This window comes from Photinus pyralis, unplaced genomic scaffold (assembly GCF_008802855.1).
Source record: "Photinus pyralis isolate 1611_PpyrPB1 unplaced genomic scaffold, Ppyr1.3 Ppyr1.4_LG4, whole genome shotgun sequence".
In the NCBI taxonomy this organism is placed as follows: Eukaryota; Metazoa; Arthropoda; class Insecta; order Coleoptera; family Lampyridae; genus Photinus; species Photinus pyralis.
This window is the reverse complement of record NW_022170511.1, coordinates 33,065,447-33,082,264: the sequence shown is the minus strand read 5'-3', so window position 1 is coordinate 33,082,264 and position 16,818 is coordinate 33,065,447. Positions and strand designations below refer to the sequence as shown.

Genomic DNA, 16,818 nt, shown 5'->3' with positions numbered 1-16,818 from the left:
TTCGGATTAGGTTAACAGATTTTTCCATACTAGGTCTTGTTGGAAACAGCTCTCATCGTGGAATCAGATTTTACATGAATAGAATTTTTTTAGTAAATGTGATCAGTGGTAGAGGGCGCGATGTGACATTAACACAAACTTTGCATTTTTTTTTGAAAATTTCAAATGAAACGATATAATTATTATATGATATTATCAAATAAGATGAAAATGAGGATATCAATGAAAACCGCATTTTGATATATGTTTTCTAATCAGAGATATGGCGAAAATACGAACACTCAATAATTTTAATTGCAATTTAGGAATGTGATTACATCTGACTAACCAAGACAAATAGAAAAAAGGTAAAAACTGCCTATTTTAGATATTTTTACGTAGAATCGAGTGGCGTAGTGCAAAATTTGAGAAAAACCAGAGAATTTGTACCCGAAAAATCAATTCAATTAGTTCATACCAATAGAATGTATATGATTGCCCTTTCCACTGTGAATGTGAGAATGGAGACGAGATGCCCGCGCTGGCTTTGATAATAACGGGGTATACAATATGTTAATATTAAACCCTTTCATTACTAATAATAAATCTACTTATTCGCAATAATTTATTGACCATTTGAACTTTTTTCAGCAGACTTACACTTAAAACGACTAGCGTTTTATTATTAAACCGAACAATGAGTTTTACTGTCGCATAAATCATTCACAATACAACAATATGAAATCATATAAGTAATATATTATGTGTGAATTGTAACTGAAAGTAATAATTATCGGAGTTTAAAAAAATTTATCTAATACATTGTTCTTGTTACTGCTAACTACTTCCAGAAAATTATTTCGAAGATTCAATTTTTGTAATCACCTTCGCAGGGTACGGAAATGTTGGAGAATTGTTTCGGAAGTAACTTTGGACTGTGCCCAAAGAGAGATTAACTCGGAAATTAAGCGTACACTGATTTAATGATGGTTTTCTGTGAGGGTTTTTGAGATACCAGAGATCGAATTTTTGGAAAGGTCCAATGCGTTAGAAATAGTTCGAAAATTTTAAGATTTCTATCTCTCTGACCTATTAGTCCAGTCCGTATAAACATTTTACCGTGCAAAAGGTCAGACAGTTTTGAAACTTGGCACAGAGAGCAAGCAAGAGTTTAGTATCCTAAATAAGCTGGCGAATTTGCAAACTCGACCATCTTGAAAAAATGGTGCCCAAAATCATAAATTTCTCCATATTTTCCAAACGGAAAAATCCAAAAAAAACAACTAAAATTTTTATTTTTGAACTTGAATAACTTCTTTAGGACACATGTGATCTATGGGGACTTTTAGCACTTTATTTCTACTGGTGTACGCAAGGTCTCTACCAAAATTCAGCTCTGTGGGACTTTTCGTTATGAAATGTCTATTTTGACCGGACTATTAGCTATAAGGGAAAGAGAACGCGTGTGTTTTTCTCCTTCGTCTCCACGGAAACCGAGAAATTATTTGAAATCAACTGTCCATGAAAAAGAGGCACTTGATAGAATTCCAGTTTTGTTTCCACTTCTTCATTTTTTGCCCTTTTCTTTTTTCGGGTTGAAACTTTAGTATTGTAGGAACTTTGCAACAAAAAGTAATCTTTACTCTTTGGATACGATTCATATACAAATTTCATAGTGGGCCCGTGCATACCCCCGACTGTGGAAATGCACAGAAACTTCAAAATTTTTTTTAAATATGTTGTAGATAATTTAAAAAAAATTTCGGAAATGTGTAGAAAATTTTGGAAATGTCTACAATAGCGAATGTCTTGGAAGAGTGTGGGGAGAATTTTGGAGACAACGTTGCGAAAAAGTCTGGAGATCCGCATATTAGGGTCGACCCTTCGATTAGAGTGCCACAAAAGATTTGAATTTGAACAAGAGGTACGGGGGATGGCGGAATGTGAGAGAAGGCAATTTCGGAACACGCATTTTCATCGGGAAATAACGATCTACATAGTTGGTATACAAAGCATCCAATTCACGACAATAAGATGATGTAGCAAAACGATGAATAATGCAATGTATATTGCAATTCAAAAAATCAATTAGAATAATTTATTTAGATTTTTTGTAGTCGTCTTCGGCGTTTTTCTTTTAGGACGAGATATTGAAGTGTTTGGCTGGAGTTGAACTTATTTACTATTTTCTCATGCTATTGAATAGAGATATAAGGAAAGATGACTCGATCATTTCCATTGTCAGCCGAACGAAGTGTACGTCATGTACTAGTTCTATAATGAGGATTTTGAAATTGTAAAATTCCGGCATTTAAAATGAATGAAACGTTGGGCGTAATTAGAAGTTGCATTTTTTCTTCTCTGGTTTGGAAAGGAGTGTAAAGGATCTCATGTCAATATAAAGAAGTGTAGTAGTTTAAAATTAATCCAAAGTAGAAAAAAATAAATTACGTTTCTTTGTTATTCTTAATTGCATTCTAGGCTTACCTACCAAATATTTTTCGCTCTCGCGAGATTTATTCCGCGCTTAATAGAATGGACGCGCGGCAGTTTCGTAAGTAGTAATAAAGAAACCAATTATCCGTATTTAAATGTCAATAAAAACGGATAATTTAGATAAGAAAAGGCAAAAATGAGAATCAGACAACATTTAACATAAATACAATATAACTCCGGACCGAATAAATTAAAAGGTTGGTCGGGGACCGCGCCGAGTAGATCAGAAAAACGAATTCCAACCAGTAACCATGGAAACCGTCTAAAAAACCCCATTGTTGCCGAAACAAATTCAAAATGGCGGCCGAATACATCCCAGCTGCGAACTGAGATGTGGAGTAATTTGTTTTTTTGGCGTTGACAGAAATACCCTTTAAGTTTCGGATCTGTTGATTAATGTCCCGAGACGAATTGCTCGGCGTTTACCAATGAAGGACGTGTGTTCGCAGGCTGCTCTTCTACTACAGACATCGGAAGCGAACGATGTCATTTGATCTGTCTAAAAAGCCCTAAAGTCAACTTACACGGAATGATTGCTCTTTAAGCGTACGACTTTTAAGCTACTACATGAATCTTCAGCATTTTAGTACCGTCATCTTCGGAAATGATGGCTCTCGAGCGCTTTTTAATTAATGGTCGACTCGTTGATACCCACGGGATCAATATAATCGCGTCTGGCTGCATTCTTTTATTTCCATATATTAGAATTAAATTTCATAATAGAAAATTAATTAACCAAAAATATTTTTACATTAATTTACGTTAGCCATAATCGATGCGCATGTCAAAATTCGGGGCGCACAAAAGGATTTTTAATCATTATTATTTCACGCGAACTTATTAATTATAAACAACAACCGTTGAGGTTTGTTCTGGCAATCTTCTTCACGCGTCCACGGAAATTACGGCTTCAAATTAATCTATTCTAATAAACCGAATTCCGCAGAGCATTCTTTTAAATTACCTACAGCTTTGAGGCAAATCTTCAATCATACTAAGATGCTGTTGAATTGCAATACACTATCAGTAGATCGGTAATAAACATTCTTGAAACTGTGACTGTATAGGGACGGACAGACTGGCGGACAACAGTAGCTTAACATGGTAACCTGAGGCGTTTGGTTTATAGTCAAATGTTGTTTTTTTTTGCACATTTAACATAGGTTAAAGTTTTCTTGTAAAACCTTTACGAAAACAGTGTGCTTAGTAGATATTATCTATGGATCAGGGTTTCAAAGATACTTTGTAACACTAAAATGCTTTATAACAATCAGAAATACCAAATACATGGTTTAATAAAAATCAAAAGCAAGTACTGAACAGAAATACTTTGCAAAGTATTTAAATCCAGGTCGTAGTCAGCATATAAAGGGAGGCACAATATTTATGTTTGTTCTGTCTACGGCTTGATTTAAATACCTGAAAAGTATTTCATTATTTTATGTTCATAAAATATTCAAATATGTCACTTGGATGTTTAAAAAAAAGTTGCAACGATTTCCTGTAGACCGTGACGTCGCATACATGATATTTGACCACTTTCAAGCCCTTGGAGAAATTCCTTCCCCACTTTAAAATATGAGTGACATTATTGTAAATGTCATAATATTTTATTTGCGAAAATATCCTCAACATGGATGGTCTCGCTGTGAATTAATTTTAAGAAACCAAGACAAATACAAAATAAATGAATTTTACACTCCAAGTTTTTGATGGTTATCTCTTGAAAATACCTACAGTTATATCATGTATCCTTACACTAAACCGTTTTACTATGTTGTAACGAAGCACCCGTTTTTCGCCTGGTAATTACCAGTTTTAGTGATCACTCTGTAGATGAACACCCGGTATCTAGAAGCGTTGTAAGGAAGCACTCGAGCTTCGAGCTTCTGAATTTACATACTTATTTGCTCTAGGAGACGAGGAGTAAGTTTTCTCTGTTTTCATTTTGTTTAATTGTTTGTTTTACCGTCCATAACGCATGTGAGCTGAGTAGTGAATTTATCAATTTTACAACCGTTCCTGTAAGAATATTTAAATTGATTTCACAGCCGCCGAAAGCTCTCTTGCCAGAGAATGATAATAATAATAATATATATTTATGCTTACAGGAAAAAAAATTGCTTGCATTCGTCACAAATTACAATGGAAATATTACACATATTTTAGAGTTTCAGACAATATTAGCAGGTTTTGTGTTCTATGATAAATTTAAAGCGAGCATTGGAACGGCAAGGTTGTAAAGCTTTCGTAGGTACCAGGTGACATTATCTCAAAAGAATTGCTCTCAAAAACTTGAAGTCTGACATCGGTCCCATACAACTTCAGTTTATGCCACCAGCTGTGTGTAAAATATTGGTAAAGCCTTCGGTTTAACATTCATGCACTAAAAATATGCCTTATCAAATAGGTATTTCTTAATTATTGTTTTTAATCGTTTTTTGTTATACATTTGAACATTTTCAGGCAGTAAATTAAATATTTTTTGAGATTGATAGTCATGGTTATTTTGAGTTTTTGCTAATCTACAGTAATCCACTCTAATGTTGTTCTAATTCCTAGTATTGTAATTATGCAGTTCAGATTGAATTTTGTATTTGGCATAGTTCGTTTTAGCAAATAAAATACATTCCAACACGTACATGGATGGCAGCGTTAATAATGCAGAAAAAAGAAATAATAAAATTGTTTAATTAAGTCAGTTGGGCACTAGGAAATAAAAGAAAATATTTTAGCAACATTAAAGAGGAGAGAGAAGACAGATTTCAAAAACTTTTTATTAGCGCGGATCCAATACGTTAATTTATTTGCAAAAAACGCTATTTACCTACTGTCAAAAACAGTATATCTTAAAACTGTTCCCCCCGTTTTTGCCGCTTTTCCTAAAATTTTTCTATTGGAATAATATTTTTTATTTTTTATTATCAAAATGTAAGTCGTTACGAAAATTTTGCTACCCCTCGCACCTCTGTACGATGAAAAAAAAATAGATTTTTCATCCCCTTGAAGAAGAGGTGGTTTTTTCAGAAATCGTGAGATCTTGGAAACGGTTCAACTTTACAGGCCCAAAAAATTATCTTCTTTTTTATCATAAAACAAGCTATGTTTCCTCCAAATTTCAAAGCCCTACGACATTGTTTTTGCAAAAATAGGAATAAAAAACCAAACAATTCCGGTTTTCCTAGGAAAATTGGAGGTTATGTGAAAATAGTGCAGATACAAAAGTTGCTCATTTTTTTAAACTCCATAGCTTTTACATTTAACATTTTCGTCTAAAATTAATAGTTTTACAAAACACCACTTTCCACCCCTTTCAACCCCCGTGATTTCACCCGCGGAGAAATTCAGCTGTTTTAATTATTTTTTCCCAATTTCTATTCATTTCACCTGCCTGAAAAACCCGGTTTCGCCCGGTAACTAATTTTTTTTGTCAAAAAATATTATGTAGCCTGGACTATTGGGCAAGTTATTAGTGTTATTTTTCTAGCGCGCGAGGATTGGGTAAAGTTCGTGTTAAACGAACAGCGTAACACTGAAAAATAGCTGGATTACTGTAGGATTTAACTTCAACCAGAAAGACGTTCCGTTGATAAAGTTGTTCAGTGTCTTAAAATATCGTTCAAGGGGTATGATAAGTGTAAAAGTGTTTACACTTTCAATTGTTTTTTAGCACATTCCCATCTATGTAATCTAGCCTTTAAAAATATTTGGAGGTCCCTAAAGCGCTGATATTTACCAAGTTCGCAAAAGCTTCCAAGACCTCTAAGCACCTTCTAGACTCTAGAGGCTTTTAAAGACTTACTTTGTGAGTGCTGAGGGTTCTACGGTCTTCTAAAGGTTTTAATAGTGTAACGTAAATTTAAATGCGTGATTTATGTGTTTATAATTAATTAGTAACGAATTTATAACAGTCCTTAAATAGATTAATTTGTAACAGATAGGTAATTGTTATCACTCACTTGGACTAAAATGGTTTATAAAAAACGAGCCCGAAATCACCTCGGAAATCACTAATCAATTCAACGTCGATGTTGGAACTTTCTTTAAACACAATTCAAATTGCCTATATAGCAAACGAAAGTGTCTAGAAAAATCACGGAACATTCTCGATTTGTTTGTCCGTGTACCTCGCCCACCTGTCGCATAATCCTTCGCTTGGACCGTTGTTTTGCCTCACCCTTTGCTTAGTTTAAGACCACTTCACATGAAATGGAAATTTTGTTTTAAAACCTTAAACGGAATGTTTGTGGCCTAGAGCTGGAGAAAGAGGAACTTTATGGCGGATCAGATTGAAAGTAATTAAGATGAAATTTCGTTTACTGCGGGGGAAAAAGATTCCAACCTTGTGAATGACTCGATCGTAATGTGTTACAAAAAACAATTTCAACGAACGTGCTTCGTATGCAAATAATTCCTTTACCCTAACTAGTTACAATAACTTAGCGATATTACTTTATATATTTATTATCCAAGTAGGAGACGTCTTAACAGTGATCATACGTTATTCGCGTAATTTCGCCAAATTTATCGTCATCGCTGGTACGAAATCCCCTAACAAGATTCATAAATGTTCGAACCAGATTTTTGTATCTTTTACGACCTTGTCTCCCTCTCTCTTACCTTCTTTTGTACAAATATGGGGTGCCTCGTAACCGCAGTTATAATATCAATTTCATCACTCTTATTTACTGTAATATCATTAAAACTTTCGTCTCTGGGTGTGTGCGAGTGTACTTTTCGGTTATTGTTTTATGACTTATGATGGGATGGGTGAAAGACGCGCTGTAACAAATTCACCCCGCATTTGTTTGTTCGGAGACGTAGGAAACTCTAACTAATTGGATGTTTAAATATGTATTTACGTGTATGTGCGTGCCTACGCTCGTTATGTATACTACTTTCTGTTTGTTTTCTTGATCATTTCGTATTTATTATTTATACAAGTTGTGCCGTAGTTTAAATTTTGACTTAATGATGTTCTTTGTGTGCATTGCTTATCTATGAAAATTAATTCCTCTACATTCTTTAAATTTTATTATTATACATTTAGAACTTCAAATAGGGGATGCCTTAACTTATTTCTTAATCGACTATACACATAAGTCAATGTTTTTAAAAACTTTTGCGGTGGTTTACGCCGTAGTTCAAGGCTTTTCCACTCTCACTCTCTGAGTAGGCCGACAAATTCGGTATTTAATGAATCTTCTTTATGACTAGAGCCCTAGGGGAAGGCGCCTGTTTTATTGAAGGGGCCCTTTCAAACATTATGATGTAGTAGCTAAGGGTCTACACGTATTGGCGAACCACATGCGGAACTTCCCTTTCGAAAATGATGTAGTCGCAGTTGCTCCTGCTGTTATATTTGATGGTCCTTTTTCCAAAATTATGGCGTAATCGCTAAACGTATTGGGAAGAATGTGAAACCGAGAGACGTCTGGGGGGTATACTATGCTCCCAGTCGGCCGCTATTTTGGAAATTTGACATCACGGCTACAATTTAGATTCAATTTATATTTCAGTGATTTGTTTTTTATTGTGAATTCGAGTACTGCTATCTCAGTCGATTTCCAAGGTTAGCGTGTTATGAAACAAGAAACAAGACAGCTCTAAGGAAGTCAATATTAAATCTTAATTCATGGTTGTATATTTGTGCTGGTCACTTCCTTAACGTTGTGCCTGCATCACGAATTTCGTTTTAACGTCAAATATCCTTAAGTGAAGATATTTTACTTATATAAGCGAGTTTCCTTTATAATTAAAAAAATGATTACAATTGAGTTTGAATGGCAGTGGCTGAGACAACTAAAATTTCTCTCTAGTAGTTTTCGATCTTATTTGCTTTTCAAATTTCAATGTTACCACCAAATGCTTAAGTGGGCACCGGTATCACTTCAGCGAATTAGATGTTGTGGCCCACGCTCAACACGCCTACTTGGACTCAGCTACCGAGCCAGCACTCTAACCCAAAGAAACAAAAGAAAATAAAAATAGTGGAAAACAAGATGTTGAAAATGATGAAAATGGTACTACAAAAGAAGCCAAAGATCAATGTGAAGAAAAAGAGTCGTACGAGAAAGTTATACTTTGTACAAACCAATTTATTTCGATGAGACCTTTTACCCATGAAGGGTAGAACATGTGTTTACCCACCCCCCTTTTTCTAAAGTTTAAGTCTCACAAATTGATTTTTCCGATGTGTACGATGACAGGTGTTTTGTGCGCAGAGTGGCGTAGTGAGCGCACGCCATTGCACACAGCTATAGGTACTGACACTCCCAAAGAGACATTAGAAATAATAGAGCCAGAGAAGGACAATAAAAAGAAAAGCAAACAGTTTTTGAGAATAAGATAAAAATAAAAGTGAACATAACCTCTTACAAAAATTAACTGTCACTTCTGATTTTTCAGTTTGACCAACTTACGAATGACGAAATATAGGTAACATAACCTCAGATTTCGACGAAATGAAGTGAACTTTTAATTATGGTTGTGCGGACTTCTCCCGCAATTTTTTCTGTTAAAAACGCTTAATTATGGTGCGCTCTAGCCATTCTTATTAGTGTCGTGATCGTAGCTCGGGGGGACTTAATAATGTCACGTACCCGGCACTTTTATTCAAAAGCTGCTAGAACTATAAATTGTGGCAGAGCTGGGCAGAATACTTTCAAAAAGTATTTGAATACTAAATAGTAAATACTTTACACAAATCAAAGGTATTTGAATACTAAATACTTTTACGTCCAGCACAAGCGAATACTAGACACAGATACATTGAAAAGGATTCAAATACTTTAAAAAATAAGTATTCAAATACTTTAGAATGTATTCGAATACTTTCAAAAGTATTCTAATACTATCAAAGGTATTCGAATACTATAAAAAGTATTTGAATACTTTGAAAAGTATTTCATTATCTTACTTTGAAAAGTATTCGAATACAGTAAAAAGTATTCAAATACTTGTCACTCAAATACATTAAAAACTTAAAATAGTATACTAGATAAAAGGCTTAATACTACTTAAAAAATCAAGTTATACTTTGTATGGGGTTAGCTTTTTTATATTTCTATTGTTATATACAAATTTAAGGGGAGTAAAAGCGTATTATTATTATTATTATATAGGAGGTACCTACCAGGGACCTTTCTTATACCAGTTATATCCTTAAGAATACGTGTACCAGTTTTCAAAGCGTCGTGCACATGATACGTGCGCCTTTCTAAAATTAATCCTAGCGATTTTGGAACAGATCCATTTTTGACCATCCGTTTGTCCGTGTGCATGATAAACGTGCGATCGCTTTGAAAATTGGTACACATGGTTTTAAGGATATAAGAAAGGTCCCTATTGTTTTTAAGTTACGTAGACTATCGAGTTCGGTATTCAGATGTATCGGATTTTTATATTTGATTTTGTGACAATGAAAACTTTCCCTAAACATTTCTAAATTGTTCTCAAATATTTGAATAACTTAAAAGTACTGCCTTTTTTTGAGGCCGGAAAAAAATTGTCTGAGATCGAGATCGATCGAGAGTCCATAATTTCAAACAGTTTGAAGATTGGGCTACTAGATCAAAAGTTACAGCCCTTTGAATTTTCTTTCGAAATTGGTTTCTAGTCTATAACTTTTGATTGAGAAGTCTGATCGAAAAAGTACGAATTGTTTTGGATTCCACGCACCAAAATTAATAAGAAAAAGTGTTTTCCCGAGAAATTTTGGTGTAGTCGATTTTTGGTAAAAAAGGAAGGTTATACACTGCCTTTTTTTTGAGCCCCGAAAAAAAAATTGTCTCAGATCGACCCGGAAAAAAAATTTTCTTATAGAATGTGGCCTGTAGAATCCATAATTTCAAACAGTTCCAAGATTGGGCTACTGGTTCAAAAGTTACAGCCCTTTGAATTTTCTTTCGAAATTGGTTTCTAGTCTATAACTTTTGATTGAGAAGTCTGATCGAAAAAGTACGAATTGTTTTGGATTCTACGCACCAAAATTAATAAGAAAAAGTGTTTTCCCGAGAAATTTTGGTGCAGTCGATTTTTGGTAAAAAAGGAAGGTTATACACTGCCTTTTTTTGAGGCCCTCAAAAAAAATTGTCTCAGATCGACCGGGAAAAAAATTTTCTTATAGAATGTGGCCTGTAGAATCCATAATTTCAAACAGTTCCAAGATTGGGCTACTAGTTCAAAAGTTACAGCCCTTTGAATTTTTCTTTCGAAATTGGTTTCTAGTCTATAACTTTTGATTGAGAAGTCTGATCGAAAAAGTACGAATTGTTTTGGATTCTACGCACCAAAATTAATAAGAAAAAGTGTTTTCCTGAGAAATTTTGGTGTAGTCGATTTTTGATAAAAAAGGAAGGTATACACTGCCTTTTTTTGAGCCCCGGAAAAAAAATTGTCTCAGATCGACCGGGAAAAAAATTTTCTTATAGATTGTGGCCTGTAGAATCCATAATTTCAAACAGTTCCAAGATTGGGCTACTGGTTCCATAGTTACAGCCCTTTGAATTTTCTTTCGAAATTGGTTTCTAGTCTATAACTTGATTGAGAAGTCTGATCGAAAAAGTACGTTGTTTTGGATTCTACGCACCAAAATTAATAAGAAAAAGTGTTTTCCCGAGAAATTTTGGTGTAGTCGATTTTTGGTAAAAAAAGGAAGGTTAAGTATTCAAATACTATGCGAAGTATTCGAATACTTCTCAAAGTATTCAAATACCTTGCGAAGTATTCGAATACTAAATATTTGTGAAAGTATTTGAGTTGCTTCCATAAAAGTATTTAATTACAAAGTATTTGAATACTTTAAAGGATTTGAATACTAAAAAGTATTTACAAAATCGAATACTGCCCAGCTCTGAATTGTGGGTAGAACAAAGATTTTAAACAACTTTCACCAAGGTTTGTCTACATCTGTTTTTCGATGTTAACAAACAATAAAAAAATAAGTAAAAAATCGAAGAAGTCTCTAATCGAACCCTATATTCATGCTCTGGTTGACTAAAAACCTAGTCGAGCAATAGATTTTTTTCGTGATCTGTCTCGAAATTATTCGTACCAAAAAATTTGACATACTCGTATATAATGTGTGCCTGCTTCCAGAAAAATTTGATTCTGAGATCTACATGGATAAATATGAGGGAATTTTTGTACCCTATCAAAGCCAACAACGCATTTAATAATAGCTAACGTTAAGTCCGATAGAGTAAACTTAGTAAATTAATCATTCTACAAGATTCGCAACTAGAAATTACCAAGAGATTACCAACGGCAATTACTTAATTGTTGAACATTTTGCAGCTATTCGGAATACATACATAATTGGAATGCAGATACATCCATACCTTCAATTGCATCTCTAATTGGCGTAAAAGAAAATAAAAGCTTTATGCACATACCTTCAACCTACTTAAATATCGATTACTATATAATCGGGGCGGATTTTTTGAGTAAACAACAAATGCAAATCGGCAAGGGAGATTTCGTATATTAAAAATGACATTCCGTCCACCTAAAATGTGCCAGCATTCTTTCGGCATGTGAAAAGGAGCGAACTGACAACGCGAGACGGACCATTCTTGTAAAGATCGAGATCGAGATAAAATTTGGCACCCTGGCATTTCAAAGCTTCTTTTATTAAGACTACCTTTACGAGTCCAAGGGGGGGATCGTACGCCACTTATTATAATCAGTCGAGATTATTTCAGGTTTTAAATTTAAATTAAATAGTGCGAGTTCGAACTCGCCCTCTTTTAACAAGATAAGTCTTAATCGCTGGTCGAAAAATGAAAAACGAGCAAAATCGCGAAGCGAGAGTAATTGACAGTGCCGATAATTTAATTTTTCGGACGCGTGAGAAAGGACTTACGTGAACTTTTACTTCTAGCGATGCGTACCTGAAAAAGAAAAGAAGCATTAATATCACACGACTTTATACCGAACAAAAGTAACAGTAGAGTATTTTCTTGAAAAATGTAATTAACTAGGAAAATGGGAACGGCAAAAAAAATTAATTTGAATAAAACAATACATTTGACATTTTTAGAGTGGAGAGTAAATTGATAGTTTTAGCTTTCATTTTCGCGTTGTATGACAGTTAGGTACATGTTACTACACGGCATGTAATTGAAAAGAAATAATAAATTGAAATTGTCAAAACAATTAACGGTATCACGGAAGTGTTATTTCTAAACTGTAATTCCTCTCCTTACGCTCATGTAGGTACTAATCAAAACAATCACATAGATTTTGCAATATTCGGTAAATTTCATGACTCGTTAAAAAAAGTATAATGGTACCACACAAAACATCACAAATTTAAAATGTACAGTAATATAGTAACCAATAAAAACCATCAAATGTACCGAATTTATATGATTACCCCAGTTTTATGTGCTAGAAAAAGGTAACTCAATTTAATCTGATATGGATTTATTTTAATTGATTACTTAGTATATCTGACCACCTGACCCACTATCTTAGGTACAGCTGGTATCCTTAAAGGAAGTAGGTATCAATTACCAATTTTGAGTACAAAAAAGTATACGCACACACGGTATATTGAAAAACCAGCAAAACGCATACGTATTTCATATTCCAGAAACAACCTGCTACTGCCAAAGGTGAAAGAAAAAACCAATAACAATAGCTGATAGTTTCAAGTTCCATGCTCTTTAGACTATTATCCCCCCCCGAACCAAAACTGGAACGAACAAAATTCGACAACAGTTTTCGAGTTTCACCCCCCGGGGGGAGGGGGCAATTGCTGCCTTGCCTTGGGTGCCTAACATGGACGCCGTTTTCGAAGATGGTGGCACATATTAATTATTATGTGGTAAGTATCTTTGAAATGAAGATTCTACCAGGGAATTTAGATATAAACGCTTCTATAAGGGTGCCCGACTATAAATCGTTTCTAATTTTAAATAAAAGAAGCGTACGAAAAAAATGGCAGGCCATGAGGGCGCCAACTTCAGGAGGAAGTAGAAATTTTACACTCCAGATTTTTTAATTTTGTTTTTGTTTAATCCAGAAAACCGGGTCTGACATAATACGCTAGAAAGAGGCCCACTATATAATGCTTATTGTGTTTCTTTCTAGGTGAGTATAAGACCCGCAATCATGTTTTTCCAACTGGAAAAGAAAGTGGAGTTTTTCAACTCGAATTTCAAAGTTTGACACATGAGCGTAGCGAGTGTGTCAATTGATTGAGAGTTGAAAAACACTTTCTTCTCAAGTTTTACACATAATTTTCTCTGAAACTAAAATCAAAATTGAAAAATTATCGTATGCAATAATGCAGTTTGGCACATAGCAATCTAGATACGGTTATGTTTCAATTTTAAATGTCATGATTAAGATTAAGATTAATTGTTTTTTACTTCCTCACTAGAGGGGAAAATTTTCCTCACCCTTTTTAGAGACGAAAGTAGTTGTTTCTACAGTAGTTTCAGAAAAAGGAATATTGCGGGCCCTTCAACGCTGTTAAAAGCGCGACAGCTCATAGAGGACCTTTAAGCACTTCTAAAAAGTCTTCTATAAGACCCTTGGAATCGCTTAAAAACTCTTTAGAGCTCATAGAGGATCTGCTGTTGAATCCTATTTAGAAACTTGAAACTTGAAACTTGAAACTTTGACATATGCCTGGCGTCGCCGCCTCTCCCAGGATTTAGTCAACTGTCGTGAGGATGCGTCCCTGGTAGACACTATCAGGGACGTTTCTCCACTACTTTGTTGCCATCGCGCTGGGCCGCGACATATGCCAAACAATGTGGTGGATTTTGTGGATTGGGGGGGTTGTGGGGGGGGGCGGCTAACTGGGTGTTATCCGACCCGAACGGGTACGGCCACAGCTTCGCCACTGGTATTCTGCCTTAGAGGGAACTCTGCTTTCTAGTGATAGCTTCTTCTCCGGGCGTTCATTGGCTTCCGGTGTTCCTATCCTTTGGTCTCGTTCCCTTCCCTGTTTTCCCTCGTGTTAGGCTCTTTTTATTGTTGTCCTCTCCCCGCATTACTTTCTGTCCCCTTTTCCTCCTCCCCTTGGCTACTTGTCCTTGTGGCTGATTATTCCTCCACCTCCAGTATTCTTCTGCTTTCTTTCTTCCTTTGATGTTTGTCTCTGCTATTCTCTCCCATCTTCTCATGGTAATCCCCGAGACCTCTACCGTTTGGTTTATGGTGGTGTTCCATGTTTGGCAAGGTCGGCCTACCTTCCGTTCCGAGGCACATAGAATCTTGGCAGCCCGAATGATATGGTCTTTGTTCCTCCTGTTGGTATGTCCCCAGTATCTCATCTGCCTCATCTTCAGTCTCCTGGCAATCGTCTTTCCCTCTAATAGTTCTCTTCTCTGCTTTCCTGTGAGGTTGCTGTTTTCCTCAGTATCCTGAGTGCCTTCCACTCTGCCCTCCTCAATGTTCGTCTATTGCTCTTTGTTGGCGCTGAAGTGTTAATTCCGTATAAGATTGTCGGTGCTACGATCGTGTTGTAAATCATCATTTCAAGCTGTCCGGTATTTTCTTCGCTCGTATGAAGTTCCAGATTCCGTGTGCGATTCTGAATGCGTTGGTTATTCTGTCTTTCACTGCGTTGTGCCTGCTGAGGGTGCTGCTTATGTACTTACGTTCCCATATATTTGATCTTGTGCTTCATGGTTATCTCCTTCCCGGCTATGGTCTTCTCTCCTTCTTTGTACTGGGGGTGTTGTTTGCTGGCACTCTTGTCATCATGTAGCTCTTTTCGTTGTATATTTGTAGGTCCACCATTTCCTGGTGTATCTGGTATCCCGATGGCCTGGACGAAGTCCTCAGTGTCTTAAAAATTATCCGCGATTACGAGTAGATCGTCCGCGTACGCCAGTAATGTCGGTAGTTGTAATTGGTCGCCTATGCTAAGGTTCCTCACCACCATCCTTGTTTGTTCTATAGCATGGTCTAGTGCTATCGCGAAGAGCCTTGGGGAAACGGACATCCTTGTTTGATCCCCCTGGTTTTCTTTTGGTGTTCGATTTTCTTCCAAAACCATTGTATACTAGTATACTCCCTTTGCCACGCGTGTATGGTTCTGTTGATTAGGAATTTGGGTAGTCCCAGCATCGCCCATGCTGTTATTGGTATATATTTTCTGTTTCCCCCTTGTTTCCTCCTTTTATATTTTCTGATGTGCCTATACCATTACATTTCCGTATTCCTCTCCATTGGTCTGAGTTTGGTGATGTTCTCCGCGAACTCGTCGAATTCCTTGATTTCGTGTTGCTCATAGGCTCTATTTTCTTCTTCCTTGGCTTCCCTTAGCTTCTTCTTTGTTTCAGGTTAGTGTGGGCTTTGGCCCGCTTTCTGTTCGGTCACATGGGCGGTTTCTGTTTCCCTAGTGTTTCCCTTGTTGCTTCTTTGATCGTTTCGCCGATCTTTTTCCATATGGTATCCCATCCCCTTTTTGCTTCTGATCTTTTACCACTGCTTTCGGTACTCCTTTCTTTTCTTCTCCCCTGACAGAAGTTTCACATTCCGCCTTTCGGTTTCCCCGTTGTGCTCCTTGTCCTTTCCTTCCTGTTCTCTTCTTCCCCTCCCCCCTCTTTACTTTCCCCTTTACCATTTTGTGGTCCGATCCTACTGTTTTTTTCCCATATGCCTGCTGTGTTCGTGACGCTTATTTCCTTTGATTACATGTTACCATTTTGGACTTGCCGAATATGTTTTCTACCCTCAGTCCATGTAGGTGTACCATGTTCGTAAAGCTCGCTGCCGTTCCCTTCCTCCTATTCACTTCCGTCCAGTCTGCCTAGTTGTGCATTGAAGTCGCCTAGTATGATACCTCGGTTCTTTTCGCACTTTTTGTTGTTGTTTCACTTCGATTTCTGAGTTCCGCCTGCCCTCTTTTGTCCGAGGGGATGTGGCATCCTATGATTGTTAGTCTTCTTATTTTCATCTTGATTTGGGCCATGGATATACTCTTGCTTTTCCTTCAAATTTCTCCACCTCAATGCATCTGTGCTTCTTGATTACCGCAACCCTGCTGGTTCTCTCCTTCTTCCCTCCACGTATCCGTCTACGTCTCCTACCAATTGTGGGTAGAAATCTTCCAGGTTTTCCCTGATGTATGCGTTGATTTCTTTTTTAATCATTTGGTTAATTTCCTGTGAGGCTCTGATGTCACTGGCAGTCGCCTCAGTTGGTGCGCAATCGCTCCAAACAGGCAGTCCCCATCCTTATTTATACTGATGCATTCTAGGATGTATTCTTTTGATCGTACTTCTATTTGATCGCTGTTACGAGTACTTGTCTTTAAGGTCTTAATCCTGGTTTGGGTGGTGGGTGCTGTTTATTGATCGCTAAAAGAGATACCTAGGA

General features: G+C 36.3%; 1 protein-coding gene across 1 annotated transcript in view; it reads right to left on the bottom strand.

The window, feature by feature from the left end:
• LOC116169090 (cadherin-related tumor suppressor) overlaps nucleotides 1-15,121 on the bottom strand; it is a 137,116-nt gene extending 121,995 nt beyond the window's left edge. Inside the window, exons 1-2 of the mRNA XM_031485117.1 lie at nucleotides 15,093-15,121; nucleotides 12,341-12,368 (exon numbers count right to left, since the gene is read on the bottom strand). Coding sequence (XP_031340977.1) covers nucleotides 12,341-12,368; nucleotides 15,093-15,121 — 57 coding nt within the window. The remainder of the gene's footprint in view (nucleotides 1-12,340; nucleotides 12,369-15,092) is intronic.
• Nucleotides 15,122-16,818: the final 1,697 nt, after the last annotated feature.